The 25,503-nt window shown below is 32.3% G+C and overlaps 7 protein-coding genes across 13 annotated transcripts; 3 read left to right on the top strand and 4 right to left on the bottom strand.

Moving 5' to 3' along the window:
- Nucleotides 1-21: 21 nt before the first annotated feature.
- On the bottom strand, nucleotides 22-1,582 carry LOC123712794 (lanC-like protein 3). Its single transcript, XM_045666061.1, has one exon. It carries the CDS (start codon nucleotides 1,470-1,472, stop codon nucleotides 171-173), a length of 1,302 nt encoding a protein of 433 aa, XP_045522017.1. The 5' UTR covers nucleotides 1,473-1,582; the 3' UTR covers nucleotides 22-170.
- Nucleotides 1,583-1,766: 184 nt separating this feature from the next.
- Nucleotides 1,767-7,086, top strand: LOC123713764 (leucine-rich repeat-containing protein 49). Of its 2 annotated transcripts, none has more exons than XM_045667594.1 (11): nucleotides 1,767-1,948; nucleotides 2,022-2,188; nucleotides 2,295-2,426; nucleotides 2,614-2,823; nucleotides 2,893-3,171; nucleotides 3,266-3,419; nucleotides 3,512-3,651; nucleotides 3,712-4,776; nucleotides 4,975-5,173; nucleotides 5,355-5,579; nucleotides 5,888-7,086. In XM_045667594.1, the coding sequence occupies exons 1-11, from the start codon at nucleotides 1,922-1,924 to the stop codon at nucleotides 6,092-6,094; spliced, it is 2,805 nt and encodes a 934-aa protein (XP_045523550.1). In that variant the 5' UTR covers nucleotides 1,767-1,921; the 3' UTR covers nucleotides 6,095-7,086. The 2 variants fall into 2 exon arrangements, with proteins under 2 accessions (XP_045523550.1, XP_045523552.1); XM_045667596.1 differs by having other exon boundaries at nucleotides 1,785-1,948; nucleotides 2,313-2,426.
- Nucleotides 7,087-8,015: 929 nt separating this feature from the next.
- On the top strand, nucleotides 8,016-9,777 carry LOC123712878 (SNAPIN protein homolog). 5 transcript variants are annotated; one of them, XM_045666229.1, is made up of 4 exons: nucleotides 8,016-8,116; nucleotides 8,188-8,359; nucleotides 8,506-8,671; nucleotides 8,999-9,263. In XM_045666229.1, exons 2-4 carry the CDS (start codon nucleotides 8,211-8,213, stop codon nucleotides 9,116-9,118), a joined length of 435 nt encoding a protein of 144 aa, XP_045522185.1. In that variant the 5' UTR covers nucleotides 8,016-8,116; nucleotides 8,188-8,210; the 3' UTR covers nucleotides 9,119-9,263. The 5 variants fall into 5 exon arrangements, with proteins under 5 accessions (XP_045522185.1, XP_045522183.1, XP_045522184.1 ...); XM_045666227.1 differs by having other exon boundaries at nucleotides 8,019-8,116; nucleotides 8,181-8,359; XM_045666228.1 differs by having other exon boundaries at nucleotides 8,037-8,057; nucleotides 8,181-8,359.
- Nucleotides 9,717-10,951, bottom strand: LOC123712875 (glutathione S-transferase 1-like). 2 transcript variants are annotated; one of them, XM_045666222.1, is made up of 3 exons: nucleotides 10,499-10,951; nucleotides 10,009-10,176; nucleotides 9,717-9,922 (listed from the first exon to the last, which is right to left on the bottom strand). In XM_045666222.1, the coding sequence occupies exons 1-3, from the start codon at nucleotides 10,835-10,837 to the stop codon at nucleotides 9,773-9,775; spliced, it is 657 nt and encodes a 218-aa protein (XP_045522178.1). In that variant the 5' UTR covers nucleotides 10,838-10,951; the 3' UTR covers nucleotides 9,717-9,772. The 2 variants fall into 2 exon arrangements, with proteins under 2 accessions (XP_045522178.1, XP_045522179.1); XM_045666223.1 differs by having other exon boundaries at nucleotides 9,717-9,910; nucleotides 10,499-10,926.
- A 98-nt stretch (nucleotides 10,952-11,049) lies between these two features.
- Nucleotides 11,050-12,323, bottom strand: LOC123712876 (glutathione S-transferase 1-like). The gene is made up of 3 exons (XM_045666224.1): nucleotides 11,639-12,323; nucleotides 11,371-11,538; nucleotides 11,050-11,269 (listed from the first exon to the last, which is right to left on the bottom strand). The coding sequence occupies exons 1-3, from the start codon at nucleotides 11,975-11,977 to the stop codon at nucleotides 11,132-11,134; spliced, it is 645 nt and encodes a 214-aa protein (XP_045522180.1). The 5' UTR covers nucleotides 11,978-12,323; the 3' UTR covers nucleotides 11,050-11,131.
- Nucleotides 12,324-21,420: 9,097 nt separating this feature from the next.
- On the top strand, nucleotides 21,421-22,736 carry LOC123712874. Its single transcript, XM_045666221.1, has one exon. The coding sequence runs from the start codon at nucleotides 21,748-21,750 to the stop codon at nucleotides 22,720-22,722; it is 975 nt and encodes a 324-aa protein (XP_045522177.1). The 5' UTR covers nucleotides 21,421-21,747; the 3' UTR covers nucleotides 22,723-22,736.
- Nucleotides 22,737-23,605: 869 nt separating this feature from the next.
- LOC123713108 (cyclin-dependent kinases regulatory subunit) lies at nucleotides 23,606-25,004 on the bottom strand. Its single transcript, XM_045666614.1, has 3 exons — nucleotides 24,745-25,004; nucleotides 24,301-24,428; nucleotides 23,606-24,061 (listed from the first exon to the last, which is right to left on the bottom strand). Exons 1-3 carry the CDS (start codon nucleotides 24,810-24,812, stop codon nucleotides 24,009-24,011), a joined length of 249 nt encoding a protein of 82 aa, XP_045522570.1. The 5' UTR covers nucleotides 24,813-25,004; the 3' UTR covers nucleotides 23,606-24,008.
- Between the last annotated feature and the right edge of the window lie 499 nt (nucleotides 25,005-25,503).

Below are 25,503 nucleotides of genomic sequence, written 5' to 3'. Positions count from 1 at the left end.
GTTTTGTATTAAAACAACCAATTGACTAGAAAAATGTATATTAAAATTATAAGAATTACTGACAAGAAAATTACATGCATTACTGTCAGCAGACATTATATATGCATACTCTAATGCAGATTCAAATTAAGTTTACTTCAATTCTATTTGGAAATAACATTTTAAATAAATTAGAACATATAAGTGGAAAATACATCTTGAAAAGGAAATTCCGCTTTATCTGGGACCAAAAGATCACTTAAATAACACACTGTCCCAGCAGTGCCTTCATATAAGCTTTCAGGATTATCTGGCAGTCTTGCATCTCTCAAAAATTCTTCTGTGTTTATGAAACTAGCAAAAGAAGTGGCCCTATATAGATACATGTCATCACCAGTTAGTCGGTATAATAACAAAAACACCATTCCATTTCCAGCAACCCCATGACATATTCCAGGACCTTTGCGAAGAAGGCCTTTTTGCCAAACAGCTTCTGCTGCTTTCTTGCAAGCATTAAGATACTTTTGATCGTTGTACACTAAATACGCTTTCGCCATGAGATACACTATGCCTGGTGCTCCATGACACCAATGTATGAGTTTATGTTCAGCCATTCCAACTTCTTCCATACAACATGGCCAGTTACCTTCGGGTGTTTGTAATGATAATACAAAGTCTATTGAAGCTTTAATATCTTGAGCAGCAGATTTATCATGTTCTAAGAAACCAGGAACAGTCAAAAACATTTGTAGGATAAAACTAATGCCATGAGCTGCTCCTAAATATTGTGTGTTATAATAATGATACATCAAAGGACAAGGGCTTTCATGATTTTTAGCATACTCTTTCCCTGAAGCTACCATAACATCACAAATTTTGTGAAGCTCAACATTTGTAAACACAGGAATTTTCAATTCTCGACTAATCCATAGAGCCCCTGCTAAATATCCTGCTCTACCAACAAAAAATTCATCACCGCCACATTTCAAAAAATTTGGATTCAAATACAAGTTAAATAGGGATTTAAATTTTTTAAGATATTCTTGGAACAAATCATCTCCAGTCTCTTTTTTAATTATAGTAGCCAAGGCGTAGGAACCAGCATCTCCAAGTAAAAATGATGTTTTATCACCTGCTGATGTCTCCAAAGCTGGTTGCAGATATTCTAGGCTCTTTTCTAAGAAATATACTTTTTTGTTAGACAGTAACGGATTTCGTGACAAATAATAAAACATGTATGAAACACCGGTAGTTCCAACGTAAAGTCCTCCGTCAACAGTCCGGGGAGAAGGTTGCATTCTTTTAGTAATAACTCCTACATTTTCCTCTATATTTTTAATTACTTCGTCTTTGTTTACAAGCTCTAGCCCAGGCTGGTAATCTTCATAAGGATTTGGAAAATGCCGAACCATTTTCAGACCGAAAGAATATGTTGCAGAAACCAAAGTCCTAAATAATCGGGCAGTAAATCTATTTTTTAGAAGCTTATACATACAAAATTAGCGTTATTCCGACAGTAAACCAAATGAGATAATGTTTAAAAAATTCTTGATTCTTTGCGTTTGTCTTTAAAAAATATATTTTATGCCAAGGAAAAACAAAAACAACAGATGATTGATGATGAGATTGATTGTCATAGTTTTATAGTTTTGAGTTTTGACAAAAATTGACAACCAATTCATTAGTCTGAGACAAAGTTATTACTGTGACCTTGTATTTAACCCGGGAAAATACAATTAGTGCGTAGTATCTCTACATACTTGCCTGTGCATATACCGCGTGCGGTTTCCTAGCAACCGTTTAAATTAAAATGAGCTATAAAACGGACCAAAGCCTTTTGTACGAATTTATTTTTATAACATTAATCGTTTTAAATGGGGCCAAAAAGTTGATAAGTACATACATTTAGATAATTGTATAAACGTAAATAAACTTAAAACCAATGCCAATAACATATAATCGCGGAAATGTGAGTCGTTTGTTACATGAACACCAGGTTTACGTAAGAAAGTAAGTACTAAGTGTATTTAACTTTTTCGTAGGTAAGAAAACTTGCTTTTAGATCTAGAGGAAGGTCTGCACACTCCTGTGATGTTACTACTTCCAAAGTCGAGCACAGTGACGAGGGTGATGGGCGGTTTCTACAAATTAAGCCTGCGATAGCCGATCCTCGTGCCTCTTTACAACGGTCTAACACTACTCTATCAAGGTAACGAAAAATAAATTATCAGCATATTTTTATTAATTATCCTTATTAAATAAAAATTTTTTAGCAGTTGCAATATTAAAATTAGGACTCCTTAACTTTTTTACAGTAATAATTATGTTCATAGAGGAGATGGCAATGAGGAAAGTATCAGATTGCAGGCAGTGGGTGAAGGAAAGGTGCAACTTTCTAGAACTCAACAGGAAAAAGATCGTCTGCCTGATAGAATAAGTTTAGATAGGTAATTTTACTTAATGTTACGTGTTATTATATCTTTCATTTCTGAAAACAGATAACTGTTACTAATTACATAAAAAAGCGAAAACTAAAGGATTTTTTTTGGAATTTTCAATATATCTCTACATGAGTTTTGTATAAAATCATTAAAAGGTTAAAAAAATAGTAAAATTACATCACCTTTTTTTCAGGAGAGGATTATCATCAATACCACATATAGTAGGGGAACCCGGGCTGAGATTACTGTCACTGCAGCACAATTTAATTAACAGTTTAGCTGGCTTAACGCCTCTTGATCTCGGGAAATTAGTGTTCTTAGATGTGTATGATAATCAAATTGATAAGATTAACTCATTAGAACGACTTTTTAGTCTAAGAGTGCTTTTAATGGGTAAAAACAGGTAAAATTTATCTTATTCTCCCATTTGATTAACAGCTGACACCTACTATACTTTGTGATGGATTTTTAGGATCAAAAGAATAGAAGGCTTATCAAACCTTTTGAAACTAGAAGTGCTAGACTTGCACGGTAATAGAATAACTAAAGTCGGGGGGCTATCTAACTTGACCGAACTGAAAGTGCTCAATTTGGCTGGAAACCAAATAAAATTCATTGCACAGAGCGACCTTCAGGGACTTTTAGCTTTAAGAGAACTGAATCTTAAGAGGAACCGATTGAAAAAGTTACAAGGATTTCAGTTTACGTCGAAACTACAAAAGCTTTATTTAAGTAACAATGATTTGCAAAGGTAAATAGGTATAAAATTGACTCGTAATTTGAATAGATATAATATACCAATAGTAGGTATCCTAAATTTATCTACTTAACGGTTAATCTTCTAGTGTGGAAGACGTCTCTTCACTTGCCGAAGCAACAACGTTGATTGAAGTATCATTGGATGGTAATCCAGTTGCCTTAGGAGGGGACTGTACACCATTTTTAGTATCATACCTTCCGAATTTAGTGTCATTATCAAATCTGCACGTTACAGATCAAGTAAGTGATGAAACCTGTCGTTCAAGGTCTAGGCTTATAATTTTTTTGTATTACAATCACGTTTGAACGTCTTTCATAAGACCTAATTAAAGGTTCGAAGCGCGGCGATGGCGTGGCGTAATAACAAAGAGGCTGGTCATGCAGCTTATTGCGCTCTCAGTGGATCAGCTCAACAGGCAGCTCGTAGAGATCAGGTTATCAACAATGCTAGAACCAACTGGGAACTTTTAAGGTATGCCGTCATAAAAATTGTCCCACTCGATGACAAAAATAATAATTCTTCTATCCACAGGACAGAAAATAAATGTTTACTGAGTCCAACCAGTCCTGTGAAACATACTGAGTCTGAAAGTGATTTATGTGACGGTAAAACTCCAGATGAAAAACACACTGTTGAAACTAAAGTAATGCCAGATGTGATAGTATGTGCGCAACCAGCTAATGAATCTAGGAATCTTGCTGATAATAGCAAGACAACACAAAATGATGTAAAGGCCAAAACACCGGCCACCAGGATTCAAAGAAGCAATACTGCTCGAAAGCTTTCAGAAAGGCGAGTTAATTTTTCAGACCGTAGTGCCTCTCAGGACACAGATGCTTCACACTCTACATCCACTAGCAGTGACCTACGACTGCCGCCAATATTATTGCCAATAATTTCGTCTTTGGAAAGTGTTAAACTTGCTGACAGTAATGAACCCATTCTAAAACGCTGGGAGAGCATCTCCAGCGTAGAACCTGTAATTGATTCATCATTCAGTTCACTACCTTCAACATCAACAGACAGTGAAGAAGAAACTCAACAGAGGAGACTAAGGCGGACTCCAACTGTAAAAAGACGAGAAAAGTTCAGTTCGATGCGTTCCAAGTCTGTATGTGACCCAGAGAGTAGAAGAATAAAAAATACCAAAAATATAGACAACGACAATGCGAGTAATATATCCAGTAGTACAGCAGTAGGATCTGTTGCAAGTGAACATAAAATCAAACGACAGGGTTCTTTAAATACTAAAACAAATAACAGAAACATAAGAAGTGCAACAATATTACGAAGGAGTGAAAGATCGTCGTCTGCACAACGGGCTTCCACGGGAAGAGTGAAATCTGGGAAAAGCTTGGCCAGTTTAAAGTCGACTGAGCCTATTCCCAAGGTAATGCCTACAACTAAAGACCGCGAACAAGGAGTGGACTACTTGGTAGAAGTAAATGACGGCATCGTAAGTGCATGGGGAACAGGAGCAGTCCGACGATTGGCACGTGAATGGGATTGGGAGAAAGCGCAGACAGTAACGAAGGCTGCATTCCACTACGTTCATTTTAACGCTGTTGCCCAATCTTTGCCAGAGTTAAAGGCCAAGTAAGATAAGTATACATTCACTTGCATTAAGTACTTAAAGAATATTTATGCGTGAAATACGTTAAATTTTAAACCTCCTTCTTTTATCCCTTTTTGAAGACGCATAAAAAATGTTCTTCAATCTGGAGAATAAAACATTAATGCAATAATATTTTGCAGTAGATCGGTCGGTGGTCCTAATATTAAGGATATTTACAGATTTCCCAATGTTTCTCACATATCGGTACGCGCAACTGGTCTTCAGTGCTTAGGACAGCTGCATTCTTTAGCTGAACTACGAGGACTCACAAGCTTGACGGTTCTTCCAGAAGGGAATCCTATTTGCGTAAAAACCTGGCGTGAATACGCAATTTATAGATTAGCACATTGGGGTCTTAAAGAGATAAACGAAGAGCAGGTAATTTTTCGGATTTTGTGCCCTAAACAAGATTTTCATATGCTGCTGCTTGCTCCTTAACCAAAACAAAAAAATTAAGAAAATATTTGCATGTTGGATTTTCTAAAGGGCCTTTTGTTTCCTATTCCACTTTTAATTATATTAATCCTAACGCTTATGCAAATGTGAGAGCATATTTCAGGTAACTGAAGAAGAAATGAAATCTGCAAATAAAACTTATAGTGGATTAAGCGATTTGGTCCTTCGAGCCTTACCCGATGATCCATTACAGCCACTTTTATCTCGGCTTGGAAGAAGTGGGAATAGCGTAACAACTGCTAAGGCTTGGTTAAGATCTGCTGACCCAGCATTGCGAGACGTTATTGCGAAGGAAGCCTTACAGTACAAGAAGGGAAGTGTATCTCAGGCAAGGTTTTATTATACTTAAAATGGATCTTTCAAATTTAATTTTTATGAAAGTACATAATTATAAAAATACTTATGTATTACTACAATAGCCGTTCTAATATATAGTGGATTAGATATAAATAATTTAGCAACTATATCAAAATCAGCAAACTACCAGCTATATTTTTGTACGTCAATGATAACGGTTTCGTGTGGGTGAAGTATAAATTTTGGTATAAAAATATACATATATATATTTATAATGTTACTACGATATTGGGATGAGCGTTTAAACTAATTTAGAATTACAACATATTTTACACATAGGATGACATGAGTTGGCGGGTTCGTGGTCGCAAGCAACTATCGCAAGCCATTGAAGTTTCATGTGGAGCTGCCCAGCGCTTGCGCATCTTAGAAATTCAATGGTCGACAATATTCAACGATATGATTGAAGAAATTTTAAACGATTTTGCCGATATGGACACGCATGTCAAGGATAAAATGCGTTCACTCGCAGAGACACTGCATTAATAGTTTAGCTAATGTTAGCCAAATACACTAGTGCCATAACCTGAATTAATAATCAGCCAACACTCGCTAATGCACAGCGTTTGTCCACTCGAACCGGTGAAGTACTACTGTATTGTCAATATTTACATGATTTAAGGTTTAACTAGTTAAAAAAGTCTTCTATTGAAAGTAAAAAATGATTTTAATATTCAAATAATAAATATTGACAATCCAATCCGTTTCGAGGGCAAAAGACTGGAATTTATAAAGCGTACTTTAATCTTAGCTCAGATTTTGCTCATGCCAATCATATTTAGAGCTCATGGACATTTAACGTTTCTATTTACAAAATTTAATTAGTTAAGTACGCTTTAAAAATTTACAGACTTAAGTTTGATGGTGACGTTTTCATCGTCAATGTGTGACAAGAAACGTTAAAAAAACGCAAAAGAAGATACATTTTAAATATATGTTTGATCAAATGATGTATTTATTATATTTAGTTGGTAAAAGTAAAAATTATTAAGTCCAAACGAATATATGAAGAATACTTGGTAATTTTTTACCTTAAAGTTATTATATTGGTGCGCCATAATCTGTTTTTGTTACGCGTTGACGAATTAGCGAAGAATTATCATCAAAATAACTCGTGACTGATATATTTTTCCACATACTAAACAATAGTTGCTCAAACTAGTTTAACCGTTTACACCTTCATGTTAGATATAACATTAACAATTATAATTATTGTAATTCATAATTTTATAGAAATTGTTTTGTTTATACTTTACTAGATTGTTAAGCAAGTATGAATTTAAAAGTTAATTAAATACTTCTCATTATATTACTAGAATTGATTTTGTTGTTTCTAAGCAGTCTATGCTTCAACTGTATAGTAACAAAAGAAAGTGACTTCCTTTTAAAAGAAATTCAACTGCCCTCAAAATACTCTAAAAGTATTAAATAGGTCGTGCCAAAAAACTGTCATTACTATGAATACCATAGTAATGACATTGCTACATACAATACATGGCATACGTATTAACTATATACACGGCACCGATTCTAAAAAGTAACAAGCCATTAAGTTTTAATTGAGAATAAAAGTTGTATTAAACCAAAATTATGGTCTTATTCTAAATCTCACTGGAATTAACAGAAAACGGGCATTTCATTAAAATGAAATTAAAGTAATGCAGAGGGTATATTTTATTTTGATGAGGCCTTAGATACATTTAGGTAAATACAAAATAGATTTTTTTTCTACTAATTGCTAATTACCTGATGAGGTTTTAACCTATCTAATCTCATTATAACAAAATCGATAAACGTATCATATTGTTTTTTATCTGCCGATTTGTTTTCTTCTACATAAAACTCTGCAGTTTTAAATATGAAGAAATAAATGTAATATAAAATGTTACTTGATCGGCTGTTTGTCGAGATATGTATTCATGAGACATTTTAGCTGCCATCCAGAAAACGATCAGACTTATTAAAAAATCGATCATTTGGTTCAGTCCACGGACTGCTGAGCTGACAAAAATAATGTTTTAAGATGATGATGATGATGAAGAGATTCCTTCTTATCAACTAAAAAATATTAATATAATTAATGAGTTTCTATTCTTTGGTAGGATATTATTGTGCATCGTTAGGGTAAGATTCAGAAGAGACTTAGAGCTAAAGCTGTCAAAATAAAAAAAATGTTTTGACGTATGTGTATAAACATAAATTGTGTTGTCAACTAGCTTATCCTGTGTTTCCTTTAGATGTCTTTATTTATTTTTTCTCGCGTGTAGTTGTTTTTTATTTAAGATGGGAATAGTTTACATGAAACTGGCATTCAAAGTTAAAACTATTGTCATAATATAAAAAAGTTGTGTTGTCATTTCTTCGTAGTATTTTATCAATGTCAATTGTCAATTTAAATCTTGATTTTTGAGGCAACTGTTGAAGTAAAGATATGAAATTGTGTGAAAAAGTTAAACATTTAATTAATATTATTGATATTTTCGTTTATAATTTTTAAAAGTTAATAAGGCAAGAAGTCTTATTTGCTTCCTAATAATAAATATAAGAACTTATAAATTTACTGAATATTTAGCTTACAGCATGAGCCCGAAGATTTATTGAAATGGATGATACCGAGAGTACTACAACTTCTGCTGATGAAAATACAGGAAATTTGTGTGACAACCCAACAAGAGACACTCTTGCTGAAGGACTTTTAGGACTTTTGAAGCCAACTGTAGATCAACTGGATGATAGAGTACGAGCCACAAGGTTGCTAAATATATTTTACTCTTTTCTCCTCTTGTCTCCACAAAAGAATTTATTTGGTGTATTGTAAAACTTAATTTAAATTGTCTATATAATTGATGTCATTAATATGGGCTAAATTTATTTGCAAATATGCATTTTCCTTTTAGAATTGCTCAATTAGAACTGAAACAGCAGATTGAGTCACTTAATGAGAAGTTGGAGAGGGTACGAGAAGCTTTAGTCAATCATCCAAATTTGGATCCTTATGTGAAAAAACTTATTGCATGCAAGCACAAAGTTACTGTTGTTTTAAATGTTTTACAAGCTTCACAGGTAATATATGCTGGTTTTTTTAATAGTAGGTCTCTTCTTTATGTAGTTTTTAGCTAAAAACATAGTTCTAGTGATCTTTCACCCTAACCTCACAGCTGGTAGGTGGTGGTGACAATAAAACATGGTGTATATTCAAAAATTTATACAAATATGATACCAGGATGTCAAAAATAATGCATTTGACGAAGATTATCCTCTCACATATGCCTCAGAATTTACCCAGACAATTGCCCAGGTGTAAAATTCAGCAATTGGAATCATACTGGCACTAAATGTTGACTCTGAATCTTTGAATAGGAACATACTAATTTGTCTTTTTTATTACAGGACAGATTAAATGAAATAAGACAAATGATCAATAAGAATAAAGCTGTTATACAACCAGAACAATCAGAGCCAGTCCAAAGTACTAGTACCATAATATCAAGTCAAGGTAGCATCAACTAAAATGGAAACTCCACACCAAGAGCATATTAATAAAGATGATTTTCAACATGTTTATCAACCAGCTGAGGACAGTTTTCTCCTTATAGATGCTTTGGAGAAAGAATTAAACTTTTTAAAAACATTTAATCCCTTTTCATGCCTCGAAATAGGGTCTGGAAGTGGTGTTGTCATAACAGCTCTGGGTATGGCCTTACCTAATTCCTTATACTTTTGCACAGATGTCAATTTCAAAGCCTGCTTAATGTCTAAAAGTACTGCTCTTCACAATAGGGTTGGTCTTGAGTGTGTTAATATGAACCTAGCTATGTGTTTTCTTAATAAAAAGTTTGATATTGTTATCTTCAATCCCCCATATGTTGTGACTGGCTCGGAAGAGTGTATGAGCAATGGTATTGAAGCAAGCTGGGCTGGAGGTAACAAAGGAAGGGAGGTGACAGATAAATTATTGGATTTAATACCAAAGATATTAACAGACAAGGGCATTTTCTACCTTCTGCTCATTGAAGAAAACATTCCAGAAGAAGTTAAACAAATTATGTTAAATAAAGGCTATAAATCAAAACTAATTATAAAGAGACGGGTTAAAAATGAGAACCAATTAGTCCTTAAATTTTATAAATAAGAAATAAATGTTTATTTATAATAAAGACGTAACTATAGTTGTAGGTTTCTTTTGACAGCATCACCATAAAGCTTTGCCCCTTTCAAATTTTCTTCAAATCCAGGTATATTTTCACATTGCTTGAACCATCTATCAATATTTGGAAAGTCCGTCATATCCCAATCAAGAGCCTGTGATAAAAACTTTAAAATGAAATTTCTATCATATTATGTATAACAAACTCGTATTTCATTAATCCTATAAATATTACGATAATGTTAATACAAACCATAACTGTAGCCATAGAAGATGCAAGAGATATGTCTGCAACAGTTAATTCATTGCCAGCCACCCATTTACTGTCACTCAGGAAGCGATTTAGAAATCCAAGTTGAACATATAAATTATCCTTTAATGGCTTCTTTATTTCTTTTACATTTTGGAATAAAATGGGATGCTGCAAAGAAACTAAATTATTTATCCAAAAATAGTTATTATAGTTAGATTCGAGTCTTCCGGCATTGTGAATCTCCATGGGCGGTCGGCGGTATCACTTATCGTCATGTGAACCATCTGCCGTAAGCCACTTGTTTTAAAAAAATCTACTTAATAAGAATTATGAAACCTACTAAACCATACAGTTTAATCGGTAAATCATGAGTCACGTTTTTAGTAGAAATAGCACTTCGTGACTATCAATCATTTCACTTTTAAGTACCTACTTGACATGTTCTTTTCCAGTAACTTAGCCTACCCTATTCCCAAAGGTTTATTCTTACCATAATAGCACGTATATGTGGTAGCAAAGTAGCACTATCAAAATACAATCTTTGATTCACAAGCGCACGGTGCTTTAAATCTTTTGGATAGAGATCATCTCTCCCATGCTTCTCGGCCAAATAGCAAGCAATCGCCTTACTTTCCCATAAAACAAAACCATCATCATCAATTGTCGGTACGCAGTGCTGAGGGTTAATCTGAAGAAAATTTTCTTTAAGTTGTTCCTGTTTCATTAAATCAACTATTACAACATCGACCTCTAATCCAATAGCTTTAATGGTCATGTATGCTGCCCGGGAGGGGCCACTGACAGTATAATGATAAAGTTTTAACCCCATTTTAGTCCTAATACACTTTTAATGCCCAGTAAGAAGTCACTAGAAAGTAGAATTTATCGGTTTGCCACATGAATAGATCTAGATTAGATAGTAATTTTCATTATTATAGCTATTTACAACTTTACTGTGACAACTTAAGGTTAAAATTTGAATATGAGTTAGACTATATATCATATTTATATAAAAACCTTATAAAATAATAATTTCTGTTGTTTATATTTATTAAAAAATACAAAGTATCTTAATGTACCAATGTATAAAAATATATTAGAATGTTTATATTAAATAAATGCACTATTGCTCCAAATACTTTTTCACAGCCTTCCCAAATACACTAGCACCTTCCTTGTTCTCTGCAAAGCCAGGAATTGATTCACAATTTTTGAACCATCTATTAATGTTGGGAAATTCGGTAAAATCCCAATCAATAGCCTGAAATATAGAAAAGTTTGAAAGCCAATTAAATTCAATCAATCAATTAAAAGGATAAAGAAGAAAGAGTAAGTAAAGAGACTGTTTATATAAAAACCTACTGCAAGAGTTGATATTGATGCAGCAATTGCTATATCAGCAAGTGTCATTTGGTCTCCTGCAACCCATTTACTTTCATTCAGGTATTGGTTTAAAAAACTTAGTTGGTTATTTAGATCATCTTTTAACGGCTTCTTTATTTCTTTAACACCTTGAAATAGAATGGGATACTGAAAATTAAAAGTTAATATACAACACACCAGTTAAAATATTACATAAAAACTAGATGCTATTATTATAACACAAAAAATTTAAAATATATGAACTTACATTTATGGCCCTTATACGGGGGTACAACATGGAGCTATCATAATACATTCTCTGATTTACAAGAGCACGTTGCTTCAGATTCATTGGATATAGATCCTGTCTTTCATGTTTTTCTGCCAAATAACAGGCAATTGCTTTACTTTCCCATAACACGAAGCCGTCGTCGTCAATAGTAGGTATGCAGTGCTGAGGGTTAATTTTTGTAAAACTTTCACTGAGTTGCTCCTTTTTCAATAAATCGATATGAATAATTTCTACCGGTACATCTATAGCTTTAATAGACATAAAAGCGCCTCTTGACGGAGAACTCAATGGATAGTGATAAAGTTTTAGCACCATGTTTATTTCGCTACCAAGACTAAGACGGCAGTTCACTTTTAGTAATAAGTATTAACGGATATTAAAAATATGTATTATGTACTGCAATTTCAAAGGACCAAATAAGACTGTGAGAACTGAGACGTTTGTTGTGACTACGTTTGTGGTGTGTCTTCTAACTAGAAAGTAGAAACCGGATTTACAGTTATAACGTATATAATACATAATATATGTGAAATAAATTTAAGTTGCTAAAGCTTAAACTTTGACGCCGTATGTAACTAGTACCTAATACGAATATTGTTACTAAATAATTAGGCCATGTAACAGCCTGAATTCTTATTTTGTATAATGGGAGATATTAAAAAACTAATATAAGAATTCACTCGGGCATTAATAATAAAAACTACGTATGGCAAACTAAGTCTAAAATTAATTATTTTAATTTTTTACACATTGGGTTTCAGGCAATTGGATAATTACGTTGTATAAGGATCCAGCAGAGAAGAGTTTATTTATGTTTCTTTTGTCGGCAAAGTACAATTAGAAAGATTTAGCTTTTTCTAAATATAAAAAAGCGATAAAACCTGGTAGTAAAGTTTAAGTGATAAGCATTATTATCTTTCATATTAGGTAATTGGGATTTTTTTAAACTGTGCGCCAGAAATTGATGCTCGCTTGTCTTTTATATAAAGTAATAAAGTGTAGAAGTTCTTGGCGGGAAATTGAAAAAGCGCGGTACTATTTTTTTCTAAAATAATACTTTAATTAAAATAAAGATTATTTCTTTGTAAATAACAGTATTAATAGACAAATTAAATATAAACATAGTGTATAAATAATAAAAATGGAAGGAAACGAGGGGGGCGGGCTTGACCCGCCCAACTCAAAAAAGAGACCACGACGGCGGCTCGAAGATCCCCAAAATGTTTCTGATGCTGGCGGCGGAGGCGGTGAGAAAGCCTCGTATATCCCATATCTCAAGCCTAATTATAAAAGACTATATCCTGAAAATTCTATTAATATGGAATTTATTGAAAAGAAAAATATTCAGGACAGGCTGGGAAATAAAAGCCCAATATATTTAAACCACATATTCTCCGAAATTAAAGGCGTGGTGGCAATAAGGCGAATTAGCGCAAATAAAATTGTTGTCATATTTAAACAACATAATACAGCTAATAACTTGATACACAATATACATTTTCTTGAGAAACATGATATGAAAGCATACATTCCAGCAGCTCAAATTGAAAAAACTGGTATTATCAGATTTGTGCCTGCAAGTATATCAAATAAAGAACTATTTACGAAATTAACTTCTACAAATGAAATAATTGCAGTTAGGAGATTTATGAAAAAAATTGGCAATGAATTAGTCGGAACACAAACTGTTAGTATCACATTTTTGGCAAACTCTTTACCTGAGAGTGTCCAATATGATTTATTTTTTTACAGAGTGTTTGAATATATACCTCCTCTCCAACAATGTTTCAAATGTATGAAATTTAATCATTATGCTAAAATTTGTAATGGCAAACAGCGTTGCTCTATTTGTTCAGGTGAACATTCTTATAAAGACTGCAATAAACAAAATGAGATTTGCTGTGTAAATTGCAGTGGACCTCATTTAGCAATATCCAAAATGTGTCCAATAAAAATGAATAAAATCCTAGAAAAGAAAAATAAAATAACATATGCAAGCATTGCCAGCACAAAAGATAACAATGAGTTCCCTCCCCTTCCACCACGCTCCAACCCTGTAAATAAAAAAGTGATTAGTGTAAATAATGCACCCAAACATGTAAATAAATCTGTAAATATTAAGCCTGTCTCACAGGCTGTAAGTATTAATGATATAAAATCACAAATAATTGCAAACAGTGATGTACTTATGGCCCTGGTACAAACACTGGTTCAAATAGGTAATAAGAATGATAATGAGCCTATAACTACAACATTTATTAAAGATATACTTATTAAAAATTTGTCAATATAATGGATACACAACCATATACAACATCATCTCTACGTATTGCGCAATTTAATGTTCAAGGTGCAAATCATAAAAAACATCTTCTTACAAAATTCTTAAATGAAAATAATATTGATATTTGTTTACTAAATGAGACATGGTTAAAAGACCATCAATCTTTTTATATTTCCGGTTATAATTTCTACAATAAAAATTCAAAAAATCCTCGTAATGGTGTAGGAATATTAATTAAACCATATTTGAAACACAATGTTATAAATACTACTTTTTATGAAGATATTCAAACTATAGCCATAAGTATATACACAGAAAATACTACACTGTCTATTCTTTGTGTGTACTGTCCTCCGTCACGTAGGAGTATAAGAATGAATAGATTGCACAATATTATAAGAGAATTACCGAAGCCTCTTTTTGTAAGTGGTGATTTCAATGCACATCATATTGCTTTTGGATGTATGTCTACGAAAAGTCGAGGGAATAACTTATATAATATAATTGATGAATGTGATTTATGTATTTTGAATAATGGTAGCTTTACTACAGTAAATTATCCTACACGCAACCCCTCAGCAATAGATGTAAGCTTTGTTAGTCCATGTGTGGCTCCTCTTTGTGAATGGTCAGTACATGATGATGCTATGGGTAGTTATCATTATCCAACCATAACAAACATTACAATGTGCATTGAAAGATACACAATTAATAAACATGTTGACAGATTTTTATATGATAAAACAGATTGGACAAAGTATAGTGAATTGTCTGGTTTGGTCTTCCATGACATGATGGTTAGCGTAGAGAGTCCAATAAAATCTTATGATGAGTTTTGTACCCGGCTCAATAAACTCAAACTCATGGCAGTTCCTAGATTCACTAGGACTAACTTTAGGAGTAGACCACCAGCCCCTTGGTGGAACAGTATATGTGAACAAGCCGTAATACAATCTTACAAAGCCTTGAAATTGTATAGAAATGATTCAACAGAATATAATTACATCAACTATAAAAGATTAGATGCTTTAAAAAAACGCACTATAAAGGAGCAAAAAAGAATCAGTTGGAATGGTTTTTGCAATAGTTTCAATAGAACTACACCCATCAGTAAAATTTGGAATCTTATTAAAAAGTTTAAGGGTATCAGAATTGGTAATAAATCATATAGGGATGAATTTGTAGAGCCACTTTTAGATAAGTTATCAGATAGTAACAATTTACTTGACCCAAATTCATTAGACAATTATTTTAATATTAACAATGAAAATCCTCAATCTAATTTTTTATTGGATTCTTTTTCATGGTCTGAACTTTTAATGAGTATACAATCTAGAAGAAATACTAGTCCTGGTTTAGATGATTTTCCATATTTATTAATAAAACATCTATCTGAATCTGTACAAAAGCTATTTTTGAATGTTCTTAATAATCTATGGCATAAAAAACTCATACCAAGTTCATGGCAAACTCAATGTGTAATACCTATATTAAAACCAGATAAGTCACCTGAACAGATCAGTTCTTATCGTCCAATCTCGTTATCATCATGTATTGGAAAAATATTTGAAAATATGGTGAAATCTCGACTTGACTGGTATGCAGAATCCAATAATGTCATTCCACACATTCAATATGGATTTCGCAGAGGAAGAAGTTGTGTTGATAGCTTCATTTCTCTCATATCTGATCTGAAAAATGCAAAAAACAATAAATTACACACAGTTTGTGTATTTCTAGATGTGCAAGGTGCATTTGACAGTGTGGATCCTGGCATACTGGTGAAGGTACTCAGTAATTCTGGTATACCTGGACAATTATGTAAATGGATTTATGATTTCCTCAATAACAGAATACTATATGTTAGGCATAACAATATCTTATATGGACCTAGAACTGCATCAAAAGGTACTATACAAGGTGCCACATTATCACCCTTGTTGTATAATTTGTATACTTGTGAGATATGTAAATATGTTAATACTAAAAATGTAAATATACTTCAATTTGCAGATGATTTAGTGTTGTATAGTTCAGATGTAAATTTAACAGTAGCCATTGAAAATGTTAACACTGCCTTAAGACAGTTAAATAATTATTATCAACACACATTAAAATTGAAAATAAATGCTGGCAAAAGTAATTTAATGCTATTTGGAAAGGACACACCAGTAGTGGATGTTGTCTATAATGGTGATGTCATTCAAAGAGTCACCTCACACAAATTTTTAGGTATTATCATTGACCAGAAATTGTCATTTGAAGAACATATTGAATATGTATCTAGAAATGCATTAAATGGTGTTAACATTTTAAGATGTCTAGCAGGTGTTACATGGGGTGCAGATCCCAAAATACTTTCATTATTATATAAATCTATTGTAAGAAGTCATTTTGATTATAGTTCTTTAGCTTATTTAAATAGCACTCATGTACATAAATTGGATATATTGCAGAACAGAGCTTTGAGGATCATATCAGGAGCAATGTGTTCGACTCCCATAAGGGCCATGGAAGTCGAAACAAATATTATGCCATTGATATTGAGACGACTTATGCTTGCAGAAAGATACTGCCTGAAACTATTATCATCAAATAATATCCAAATTATAAATAGGATAATACCTCACCCAATCAATATAGATGGTCCACTCACTTCACCAAATGATCTCCTGAGAGGTACATCTCCAACTCTGTGCCAGATCTTCTTAGAAATACAATCTCATTATTCGAACATCAAAAAACTTTCACACTGGTCGTGTTACACTCATTCATACAGTTGTATCACTCATCCTATTACGATTTTATCCAATTTAATCGAAAATAATTCAGATTTACTGGCTTTTATAGAAGAAAATAACAAGTATTATACAATCTACACTGATGGCAGTAAAGGCAATGATTTTGTGAGAAGTTCGGTATATGATTCTCAAAAAGATGTTGCTCAAAGCTTTGCTCTCGATAAAAAGTGCTCCATATTTACAGCAGAGGCATATGCAGTTTTTGCCGCTTTAAAATCTATAATTTCTATAAATAATTGTAAATATTTTCTAATTTTGACAGACTCTTTGAGTCTTTTAAATAGCCTTAAGCATTCTAATATTAATAATTTTAAAACTAATTATATTATTTATTTAATTAAAGATACTGTCTTACGGTTGCATAAAAAAGATATAACTGTTGCCTTTATGTGGGTACCCTCACATAAAGGTATTACTGGTAACGAAAAAGCAGACAAAGCTGCATATGAAGGGATTAACACTCTTAATGTCAGAAATGTGGTACAGGTTCCTATGACTGATTATTATTATTATATCAATAACTCGATAAAAAATTTATGGACAGCATTATGGGAAGAAGATCAAAAATTGAAAGGAAAATGGTATGGTAGTATACAGGAAAATTTACATATAAGACCCTGGTATGATGAGTTGAATACTAGCTGTATCGTGAGTCGTGAGTTCGTTACCACAATCAACAGATTGCGCTTTGGGCATAACACTGCACCCGCGCACCTCGCTAAACTTAATATTATAACTAACAATATTTGCTCTTTCTGTAATAATAACGAGATCGCAGATATCAACCATATCTTTTTTAAATGCCAAAACCAAATATTCATTTTTAATAGACTAATATTGGCAAGTGAAATAATGGAAATTAGTGATCCCTCCCGCCGCCAGTTGTGTGATTTGCTCAAAAACAAAAAGTGTTATAGTGCATTATATAAATACATCAAAAATACCGTGGGGAAGATTTAAGAAAACAAGTTAAACGATAGAATAACATGTGAATTAGTGACCGTAAATAAGACTTGGCTTAAAGGTCTCGTTACCAGGCCATAAAATTATTAAAAAAAAAAAAAAAATCCGTCACGTAGGAGTATAAGAATGAATAGACTGCACAATATTATAAGAGAATTACCGAAGCCTCTTTTTGTAAGTGGTGATTTCAATTCACATCATATTGCTTTTGGATGTATGTCTACGAAAAGTCGAGGGAATAACTTATATAATATAATTGATGAATGTGATTTATGTATTTTGAATAATGGTAGCTTTACTACAGTAAATTATCCTACACGCAACCCCTCAGCAATAGATGTAAGCTTTGTTAGTCCATGTGTGGGTCCTCTTTGTGAATGGTCAGTACATGATGATGCTATGGGTAGTTATCATTATCCAACCATAACAAACATTACAATGTGCATTGAAAGATACACAATTAATAAACATGTTGACAGATTTTTATATGATAAAACAGATTGGACAAAGTATAGTGAATTGTCTGGTTTGGTCCTCCATGTCATGATGGTTAGCGTAGAGAGTCCAATAAAATCTTATGATGAGTTTTGTAACCGGCTCAATAAACTCAAACTCATGGCAGTTCCTAGATTCACTAGGACTAACTTTAGGAGTAGACCACCAGCCCCTTGGTGGAACAGTATATGTGAACAAGCCGTAATACAATCTTACAAAGCCTTGAAATTGTATAGAAATGATTCAACAGAATATAATTACATCAACTATAAAAGATTAGATGCTTTAAAAAAACGCACTATAAAGGAGCAAAAAAGAATCAGTTGGAATGGTTTTTGCAATAGTTTCAATAGAACTACACCTATCAGTAAAATTTGGAATCTCATTAAAAAGTTTAAGGGTATCAGAATTGGTAATAAATCATATAGGGATGAATTTGTAGAGCCACTTTTAGATAAGTTATCAGATAGTAACAATTTACTTGACCCAAATTCATTAGACAATTATTTTAATATTAACAATGAAAATCCTCAATCTAATTTTTTATTGGATTCTTTTTCATGGTCTGAACTTTTAATGAGTATACAATCTAGAAGAAATACTAGTCCTGGTTTAGATGATTTTCCATGTTTATTAATAAAACATCTATCTGAATCTGTACAAAAGCTATTTTTGAATGTTCTTAATAATCTATGGCATAAAAAACTCATACCAAGTTCATGGCAAACTCAATGTGTAATATCTATATTAAAACCAGATAAGTCACCTGAACAGATCAGTTCTTATCGTCCAATCTCGTTATCATCATGTATTGGAAAAATATTTGAAAATATGGTGAAATCTCGACTTGACTGGTATGCAGAATCCAATAATGTCATTCCACACATTCAATATGGATTTCACAGAGGAAGAAGTTGTGTTGATAGCTTCATTTCTCTCATATCGGATTTGAAAATTGCAAAAAACAATAAATTACACACAGTTTGTGTATTTCTAGATGTGCAAGGTGCATTTGACAGTGTGGATCCTGGCATACTGGTGAAGGTACTCAGTAATTCTGGTATACCTGGACAATTATGTAAATGGATTTATGATTTCCTTAATAACAGAATACTATATGTTAGGCATAACAATATCTTATATGGACCTAGAACTGCATCAAAAGGTACAAGGTGCCACATTATCACCCTTGTTGTATAATTTGTATACTTGTGAGATATGTAAATATGTTAATACTAAAAATGTAAATATACTTCAATTTGCAGAAGATTTAGTGTTGTATAGTTCAGATGTAAATTTAACAGTAGCCATTGAAAATGTTAACACTGCCTTAAGACAGTTAAATAATTATTATCAACACACATTAAAATTGAAAATAAATGCTGGCAAAAGTAATTTAATGCTATTTCGAAAGGACACACCAATAGTGGATGTTGTCTATAATGATGATGTCATTCAAAGAGTCACCTCACACAAATTTTTAGGTTTTATCATTGACCAGAAATTGTCATTTGAAGAACATATTAAATATGTATCTAGAAATGCATTAAATGGTGTTAACATTTTAAGATGTCTAGCAGGTGTTACATGGGGTGCAGATCCCAAAATACTTTCATAATTATATAAATCTATTGTAAGAAGTCATTTTGATTACAGTTCTTTAGCTTATTTAAACAGCACTCATGTACATAAATTGGATATATTGCAGAACAGAGCTTTGTGGATCATATCAGGAGCAATGTGTTCGACTCCCATAAGGGCCATGGAAGTCGAAACAAATATTATGCCATTGATATTGAGACGACTTATGCTTGCAGAAAGATACTGCCTGAAACTATTATCATCAAATAATACCCAACTTATAAATAGGATAATACCTCATCCAATCAATATAGATGGTCCACTCACTTCACCAAATGATCTCCTGAGAGGTACATCTCCAACTCTGTGCCAGATCTTCTTAGAAATACAATCTCATTATTCAACATCAAAAAACTTTCACACTGGTCGTGTTACACTCATTCATACAGTTGTATCACTCATCCTATTACGATTTTATCAAATTCAATCGAAAATAATTCAGATTTACTGGCTTTTATAGAAGAAAATAACAAGTATTATACAATCTACACTGATGGCAGTAAAGTCAATGATTTTGTGAGAAGTGCGGTATATGATTCCCAAAAAGATGTTGCTCAAAGCTTTGCTCTCGATAAAAAGTGCTCCATATTTACAGCAGAATTACCGCTTTAAAATCTATAATTTCTATAAATAATTGTAAATATTTTCTAATTTTGACAGACTCTTTGAGCCTTTTAAATAGCCTTAAGCATTCTAATATAAATAATTTTAAAACTAATTATATTATTTATTTAATTAAAGATACTGTCTTGCGGTTGCATAAAAAAGATATAACTGTTGCCTTTATGTGGGTACCCTCACATAAAGGTATTACTGGTAACGAAAAAGCAGACAAAGCTGCATATGAAGGGATTAACACTCTTAATGTCAGAAATGTGGTACAGGTTCCTATGACTGATTATTATTATTATATCAATAACTCGATAAAAAATTTATGGACAACATTATGGGAAGAAGATCAAAAATTGAAAGGAAAATGGTATGGTAGTATACAGGAAAATTTACATATAAGATCCTGGTATGATGAGTTGAATACTAGCTGTATCGTGAGTCGTGAGTTCGTTACCACAATCAACAAATTGCGCTTTGGGCATAACACTGCACCCGCGCACCTCGCTAAACTTAATATTATAACTAACAATATTTGCTCTTTCTGTAATAATAACGAGATCGCAGATATCAACCATATCTTTTTTAAATGCCAAAACCAAATATTCATTTTTAATAGACTAATATTGGCAAGTGAAATAATGGAAATTAGTGATCCCTCCCGCCGCCAGTTGTGTGATTTGCTCAAAAACAAAAAGTGTTATAGTGCATTATATAAATACATCAAAAATACCGTGTGGAAGATTTAAGAAAACAAGTGAAACGATAGAATAACATGTGAATTAGTGACCGTAAATAAGACTTGGCTTAAAGGTCTCGTTACCAGGTCATAAAATTATTTAAAAATAAAAATGTGTAGGGTCAATAACATAGACATTATTATTTAGTTTGTGGTAAGTATGGATCATTAACAGTATGTATTTATATATTGTATTATAGATATTACATACTACATATTGTGTATCTCTCAAAGCTATATTAAAATAATTATAAAGATTACACTCACATTGAGTGAATTGATCACTCGACACTCTTATTTTGCCTTTACCTTCGACATTGTATTCTAAATTTTGCGTCTATGGTTTAAAAATAGGAACTAATATACTCAGTATATAATCTGTTTACAAGTCCAAGTTATGATTTCCATTTTTCCCTATTTTATATAGTAAACAAAAGTAAATTTTTAATGAAAGTAAGTTGCATACACAATACAGTTGCAAATATATTACGGATTACCAAATATTACTAACTCATCTGATATACTTAATTATTACCAGTCCTGGGAACCCAATATGTCAACAGGAAAACTTTGGGGTGAATTTGAAGACGATGAGGCCAATGAGGCAGTACTGCAAAGTGTTAACTTTAATCCAATTATTGAACTAGGTATGCAAAATATTCCGGAGATTCCCATCACTGTAAAGTCTTCTCCCGTCGAACTACCGAAAGCCAATCTTATAACTCACACAATTCAACTTCATGCTTATGCTAGACAATTGTCGGCTATTTTAGAACAAACTGAAAATGCAGTATTTGAAGGAGCAAGATTAGATGCATTAAGCTTGCCTAATCCTCCTCCAACTCCAGATATGGAAATGGAGCATTTGGCTTCTCCTCCAATAAATTTTCTTCCTAAAGAGTATTGTGATTTCTCACTTGGTAAAGGTGCAGTAATTCTACCTTTTACTCCTGAATATCATAGAAGAGCTTTAAAGCAATGTGCAGCTATAAGTATTGGGCATATTGGAGTTGCTACATGCACTAACACAGCTCTTAATGCTGTAGCCGATTCTTTGGATTCTTATTTAACAAACCTGTGTAAATTAATGAGAACAGTTACTGACAGACAAGCAAGTGGTATTAAATCAGGGTTCCCAGACATAATTTCAAAAGTATTAGTAGATTTAAATGTTGGAAACCTTCATGATTTTTATGAGAATCGTGTAGTAAGATATCATAACAAAATAAAAAAGAAATGTCATAATTTACGGTCACAGTGTGAAGCACTAACAATTGGAGATATAGCACCACAGTTAAAACTTGAAGAAGTTCCAGAGCTGCATTTTCCTGCCGCCTTAGACAGTGCATTCACTCCTTCACTGGAACCTGGTTTTCAAATGCTTCACAGTTTGGAACAAGAACAGTTACAAGGTCTAGATTTATTAGATACAGTATCAACTGAAGACATTAAAGTTGAGTCTGTGGAATTCTCACAACCAGAAACGAAAGGGCCTCTGTCCCCTAGTGCTAAGAAAAAAAGGAAATAAAGTATTTAAACAAATTGTTGTTTTGGCTTATGAATTACTTTTTTAGGTTAAAATTAGGACTTGGTAATTCAGTATCAACAACACTAGGCGGCATGCATGTACTTCTCCTTTACTTACCCTCAGTTACAGAGTCAAAAATGCATTGGATTTGATATACTACATATCTAGAGTATTGTTATTGTTAAACATTGTAAATTTGTTTTTTATCTTAATCCAACCTTATAATGATTTTAAAACACATTAGATAAAAATTTTCTTTGTCATTCAGATAAGTACCTCCATGGTAACCATGCTGGTATGTAAAATTGCTTGTATCTTGTGTCTCAAAAAAGCAATATTTCCCATTGAAATTAGTTACCATTATTTTTTATTAATTAGAAGTACCATTATCTGTTCTAGGAACCAAAACATAAGAGTTCTTTATTACACCTGTTGTTTATGTTAAGTGTGTTTGCAAAAGGAAATGTTTTCACACTTTAATTCAGTACTCATCATCTACTTTGGACCTATAGCTAGAACAATAAATGGATGTTTTGTAAATGTACAAAAATCTAAATAAGCAAACCCAACATACAAAAATTCTTTGAAAACTGGGAAAACTGGTAAAAAGTCCTTGTACCTCAATGCAATATATAGCTTGCTCTACTGTTTGAATCTCAAAAATACTCATATATCAAAGTACCACTTTAAATCATGAACAGTTTAGAAGAATCTAGACATTACATCATTGGTTGATAACCAATGTTTCATATTTAATGGTCAATTTCTTTATCATTTTATTGTTATTTCTTTTATCTGTTAACCACTATGCCATGATGAAAGAGATTGGTTGAATGCATATAATCTGAAAATTACAGGACATGAAATATTGAAAGAGGAACAGTAACATAGCACCAAACATTTATTTGTACAAAATTTGATTAAAACTAACAAACCATATTCTTAAAAGAGTGCTAAGTGAGCATTACCGTTGCTCAGAGAAGCTGCAATAATTATATCTTGTCAAACTTAATATAATAAACTACTGCAAAGAATGATACATTATTGATGATTTGTGTTAAAAAACTTATAAATTAATGACTTAAAATCAGGAATGAAGATCATAGTAGCTCATAACAAATAAACAATTTCAGGACAGTGAACACTATTTAAGCATAATATGTTAGATTATGCTACAAGACGAATAATGGAGAAGTTGACCACATCAATAATCATGCATATTTAAAAAAATTGTTATGAGCAAACTTAAATTAATTTTACATCTAGATTTTTTTGTCAATTAAAAATTACTTGTTCTGTGTTGGAGGCTTCTTTCTTCGAAACAGTAGAATATGAGGCTCTGAAAAAAAAATAACCTTGTAATGTTTTATATTTTCAAGAAAACTTTGTTTTCTACTTTCTTTTATTACAGTTGATTATTTTTAAGCCTTTAATAGCCAATTTGGAAAAAATATCATAAATAATAACTGCTTTTTAATACAAATAAATGCACTGTATGTGTATCAACTAATACTATTATATTATAATTTTATTTATAATCAATTTATAGGTAAACAACAAGGTTTTAAAGAAACTCACCTGGCTGATGTGTCATATAGTGTACCCATCCATGACTTTGTTGCACACCAATACTGCGCCACTCATCCTCGGTCATTAAGTGGTTTTTTGGAATAAGCTTTACCATCTCCTTTGGTAACACTACATGCCTGAAATGCATAAATAGTTTTGACTTAGTGTAGTTAGCACTACTTTTAAACAACCAATTTAAGAAACAATACGCAAGTAAAATTACTAATTCCATTTGAAAGCCATTTACCTATCAAGTAATGACATTTCTCATTTGAAGGAAAGCAACATGTTATTTTTAAATGAAATACCCATAAAAGCATTATTGAAGCGAATAATCTAGGTATTTTACATTTCAACTTTCTTTACAGTAACGTAAAGGTACAGTACAGTTTAAGTTTGTATAGTTATTCATTACTATTGCAGACTATAAAATTATTAGTAATTATGATATACCTGTATTCGTGATCGTCGTCATAATATTTCTCAGAATAGTAAATGTCTCGAGCAGACATGTTGACCATAAGTCTTTGTTCCTCTAATGTATAAGTCTGAAAGTTTCCACTCTATTTATACTACAATAACTGAGTAGTAACAAAGCGTTATCAATTTTTTAACACAATAAGTATTTTAGAACTTCTAGATTGCGCAAAGAAAATTAAAACTCTGGGGTTATACGACGAGAATGACAATTGAAAAATTCGTTGGACGAAATTTCAAATTTGAATCTCCCGATGAAATTCCATTTACATTTTTTTATTGAGGAAACCTCATATGGAAAGAAGTCTTTTTGACAACATGTTATGTTTATCTTGTTTTTTTATCTAGTGGAAATAAGCTATTATTTTAATTTCAAATCTTTTTCGTTTATTGTAAAATGCAATATATTAGAATAATTTTCTTTCTAAACCCACAGGATTCTCTATATTTATAAATAGTATCTGTATTATATAATATACAGATATTAGTTAATTTGGGTACCTAATTGGATATTCCAAAATAATACTGACTGAGGTTATGACAGCTCCAGACTCTCGCGAGAGGCCTCGTCGAGGTCCTCGCCATAGATATTTGCGACTCGAGGCGGTAAAGGTAGTAGCCATCCACACTCTCGCATTATTTAGTTGCTCACTAGTCGCTACATCTATGACAAGATGGTCGTGATTGGAATGACTGCGTTAGCTACTTGTTTTTTTAAATATTAATTAGTTTCAA

The sequence above is a fragment of the Pieris brassicae genome, chromosome 8 (assembly GCF_905147105.1).
Source record: "Pieris brassicae chromosome 8, ilPieBrab1.1, whole genome shotgun sequence".
NCBI lineage: Eukaryota > Metazoa > Arthropoda > Insecta > Lepidoptera > Pieridae > Pieris > Pieris brassicae.
The sequence above is the reverse complement of the archived record's forward strand: the minus strand, read 5'-3'. Positions and strand labels throughout refer to the sequence as shown.

Excerpts from the sequence above, each read along its gene's own strand:
- LOC123712794 (XM_045666061.1), bottom strand. The coding sequence starts at position 1,472 with ATGTATAAGCTTCTAAAAAATAGATTTACTGCCCGATTATTTAGGACT.
- LOC123713764 (XM_045667594.1), top strand. The coding sequence starts at position 1,922 with ATGCCAATAACATATAATCGCGGAAAT. Across the intron at positions 2,824-2,892 it reads CTTTTAATGGGTAAAAACAG|GATCAAAAGAATAGAAGGCT; the intron begins GTAAAATTTATC and ends ATGGATTTTTAG. Across the intron at positions 3,420-3,511 it reads ATCTGCACGTTACAGATCAA|GTTCGAAGCGCGGCGATGGC; the intron begins GTAAGTGATGAA and ends ACCTAATTAAAG.
- LOC123712878 (XM_045666225.1), top strand. The coding sequence starts at position 9,120 with ATGGAAACTCCACACCAAGAGCATATTAATAAAGATGATTTTCAACAT.
- LOC123712875 (XM_045666222.1), bottom strand. The coding sequence starts at position 10,837 with ATGGGGTTAAAACTTTATCATTATACTGTCAGTGGCCCCTCCCGGGCA. Across the intron at positions 10,177-10,498 it reads CACATATACGTGCTATTATG|CATCCCATTTTATTCCAAAA; the intron begins GTAAGAATAAAC and ends GTTTCTTTGCAG. Across the intron at positions 9,923-10,008 it reads CTTCTATGGCTACAGTTATG|TTTTTATCACAGGCTCTTGA; the intron begins GTTTGTATTAAC and ends TTCATTTTAAAG.
- LOC123712876 (XM_045666224.1), bottom strand. The coding sequence starts at position 11,977 with ATGGTGCTAAAACTTTATCACTATCCATTGAGTTCTCCGTCAAGAGGC. Across the intron at positions 11,539-11,638 it reads CCCGTATAAGGGCCATAAAT|TATCCCATTCTATTTCAAGG; the intron begins GTAAGTTCATAT and ends TTTAATTTTCAG. Across the intron at positions 11,270-11,370 it reads CATCAATATCAACTCTTGCA|GCTATTGATTGGGATTTTAC; the intron begins GTAGGTTTTTAT and ends TCTATATTTCAG.
- LOC123712874 (XM_045666221.1), top strand. The coding sequence starts at position 21,748 with ATGTCAACAGGAAAACTTTGGGGTGAATTTGAAGACGATGAGGCCAAT.
- LOC123713108 (XM_045666614.1), bottom strand. The coding sequence starts at position 24,812 with ATGGTCAACATGTCTGCTCGAGACATTTACTATTCTGAGAAATATTAT. Across the intron at positions 24,429-24,744 it reads GACGACGATCACGAATACAG|GCATGTAGTGTTACCAAAGG; the intron begins GTATATCATAAT and ends TATGCATTTCAG. Across the intron at positions 24,062-24,300 it reads CTATATGACACATCAGCCAG|AGCCTCATATTCTACTGTTT; the intron begins GTGAGTTTCTTT and ends TTTTTTTTTCAG.